The sequence below is a fragment of the Lathyrus oleraceus genome, chromosome 5 (assembly GCF_024323335.1).
Source record: "Lathyrus oleraceus cultivar Zhongwan6 chromosome 5, CAAS_Psat_ZW6_1.0, whole genome shotgun sequence".
In the NCBI taxonomy this organism is placed as follows: domain Eukaryota; kingdom Viridiplantae; phylum Streptophyta; class Magnoliopsida; order Fabales; family Fabaceae; genus Lathyrus; species Lathyrus oleraceus.
Genome location: NC_066583.1, coordinates 476,396,015 through 476,398,762, shown reverse-complemented (window position 1 = coordinate 476,398,762; position 2,748 = coordinate 476,396,015). Strand labels below are relative to the sequence as shown.

The window sequence follows — 2,748 nt, the reverse complement described above, 5'->3', positions numbered from 1 at the left end:
CATAGTTAATGCTTATGACAGTATCATGTGTTATTCCTGGGGTAGTTGGCATGTATTATTGTTCTCTTAATTTCACTGGTCTTTTTTCTGCTTTTGAGTGGAGTCAAAATGGGAAAACAGATTTCACCCTTTCTAGTGTTTGTGAGAAATTGACTCAAAAAGATATTGTATATATACTGGTCCCCTCATTCAATGGTGGAAATTGTATCTAAACATAGAATGTGCGCATTTAAAGCTGTTGGAGTATTTAGTGCAAGCAAGAAATTTTATATTAGATAAAGATATTTCTTTAAGAAAGATATAAGTGATGACACTCATATATTAATATATATTAATCAATATGACAATTTCTTAACATATGTCACAAATGTAACTTTGAGGCCACATTTCTTAACTTAATATCATAATATCAGAGTTTCATTTAAAAAGACACTATTAAGATGAGTCCAATCACATTTGTAAATATAATATCATAATATCAAAGTCTCATTTGAAAAGACACTATTAAGATTACACTATCTAGAGCATGTTAAAAATCTCACATCATAATCACCCTACAAGTATGTTTAGTATAGATTAAAAACATTCAAAAGAATACGGTATAGAGTAAAAATATTAAACCATGAAGTGATAATATATTTATATATCAAACAATTAGAATTGATGTGGTAGAGTAATAGTGGGATCACTATCCAAATCTTTTATTACATTGGGATAGAAAGCTCACATGCATAAAAGAAACATTCATGTAGATTCAATTTAGCCTATGCACTAGCATTCAAATTCAAATGCATAAGCTCCTTTCAACAAACTTATATTTTTCCATTTCAACTTTACCACTACAATATATCATATTACATTACTTCATAAAGCAAAAACTTTTACATATAAAAAAAATTCACACTTTATCTTCATTACTTCATAATAGCTTCTAGAGTTGTAGTATATCATTACGAATAGGGTAATTCACTTATTTCGGGTCACCGTTTAACCCACATTATTAACAAGTCTTCAAAGGGTTTCCACACAAACAGTCATTGTTATTAAACGACGACGCTTCAAGATGATCAAAAGTTGAACCTAAACCCAATGGTATAGGTCCACACAAATGGTTATGGCTAAGATCCAAATGCCCGATATATTTCGACGATGATAACGAACCGGGTACCCGCCCGTTCAAATTGTTAAAAGACATATCCAAAACCATGAAATACGATTTCGGGCAAAAAACATCGGGTATGGTACCCGAAAACCCGTTATGACTTAGATTCACTATACCCAAACCCGAGTTACTTAACAAGCTAGAAGGTATTTGACCCGAGAGTAAGTTACTATCCAGATTTAAAGTTGAAAGAACCGGCATTTTGCCGAGTTCAGAAGGAACTGAACCGGTTAACCGGTTCATTGACAAATCCAAATCAGCGAGCCGGTAAATTTTTGAAATCGAAACCGGAATTGAACCGGTGAGTTGGTTCCGGTTCATCAACGCGCGGCTTAGCATTTGGAGTTTTCCAAAATTAGCGGGAACTGAACCGGTGAGAGCGTTGTTGCTTAAGTCGAGGTGTTTCAGAGAAGCAAGGTCGACGATCGAGGACGGAATCTCGCCGGAGAATGAGTTATCGGCGAGGTTAAGAACAGTAAGGCGTTGTAAGTTTCCGATGTTGGAAGGAATTTTTCCGGTGAGTTTGTTTCCAATCACGTCAAGGATTCGAAGGTTAGAGAGAGAAGTGACACACTGAGGAATCTCTCCGGTGATGGCTTTCCAGTCGGCGACAACGAGAGTAGTGAGACGATCGATCTTGCAGATCTCAGGTGAGATATTCCCTGTCATGTAGCCTGAACGGCCGGATTTCACGAACATTGGATCCTCTGACTCGCCGCGGAGGTTGATGTCAGTGACACGGCCGGTGGTGGAGTCGCAGCTAACGCCGTACCAGTTGACGCAACAATTTTCGCCGGACCATGAGTTGAAGATGCCGTGGTAAGGCTCCTTGAGTGCCGCTTTGAAGGATAACAGTGCTGTCCTGTCTGACGGAGAACAACCGTTCACGGCAATTATGACGGTAGCGATGAAAACGGTTACGGTGATTATGCATGAAGAAGCCATGGGGTTTAGAGAGTGTTGTTTATTGGTTCAGTGTTTGTAGTTTGCATGGTTATATATATGTGTTGAGTGACGAAACTACCCCTTGCGTGGAACTATTATTACACTGTGCCACTATGTGTAGTAGCTCTGTGTTTTACTGCAATTAACCATGTGATGTTGCCGGTGCTTGACATGATGGGCCAGCCATTTTTCATAATATGAAATTGATTAAATGTCCAATTTGTCCCTATTATCAAATTCACGTGTATATAAATATTCTGTGGTATTGAATATATTTTGTACACCAAAGCATTCAGTAACATTTTTAATAATGTCATAAAATTATGTCATAAAATCAATAGTTTATTATTTAAAATAAAATAATGTCATAAAATCAATAATTTATTTTAATTTTTAATATATTAATACTATTTTTATCATTCTTAATATATAATAAATATATTTTAATAAAAATATTATTCTCACTTTTATTTTTATTTTTTTATTTATATAAACAACTGTATCATTTATTTTGAGACGAAAAAAATAAATAATTTATCTTCGAATGGTAAATATTTTTGCTCGAAGATGGTCTTGCTTTGGAAAAGTTATTTACTTCAAAGCCTTTAGCATGAATCTTTCAAATTCTTAGATTAATTTGG

At 35.0% G+C, this 2,748-nt stretch overlaps 1 protein-coding gene across 1 annotated transcript; it reads right to left on the bottom strand.

Annotated features, from left to right (window-relative positions):
- Positions 1–615: 615 nt before the first annotated feature.
- On the bottom strand, positions 616–2,150 carry LOC127085542 (DNA damage-repair/toleration protein DRT100). Its single transcript, XM_051026060.1, has one exon. It carries the CDS (start codon positions 2,105–2,107, stop codon positions 1,001–1,003), a length of 1,107 nt encoding a protein of 368 aa, XP_050882017.1. The 5' UTR covers positions 2,108–2,150; the 3' UTR covers positions 616–1,000.
- Positions 2,151–2,748: the final 598 nt, after the last annotated feature.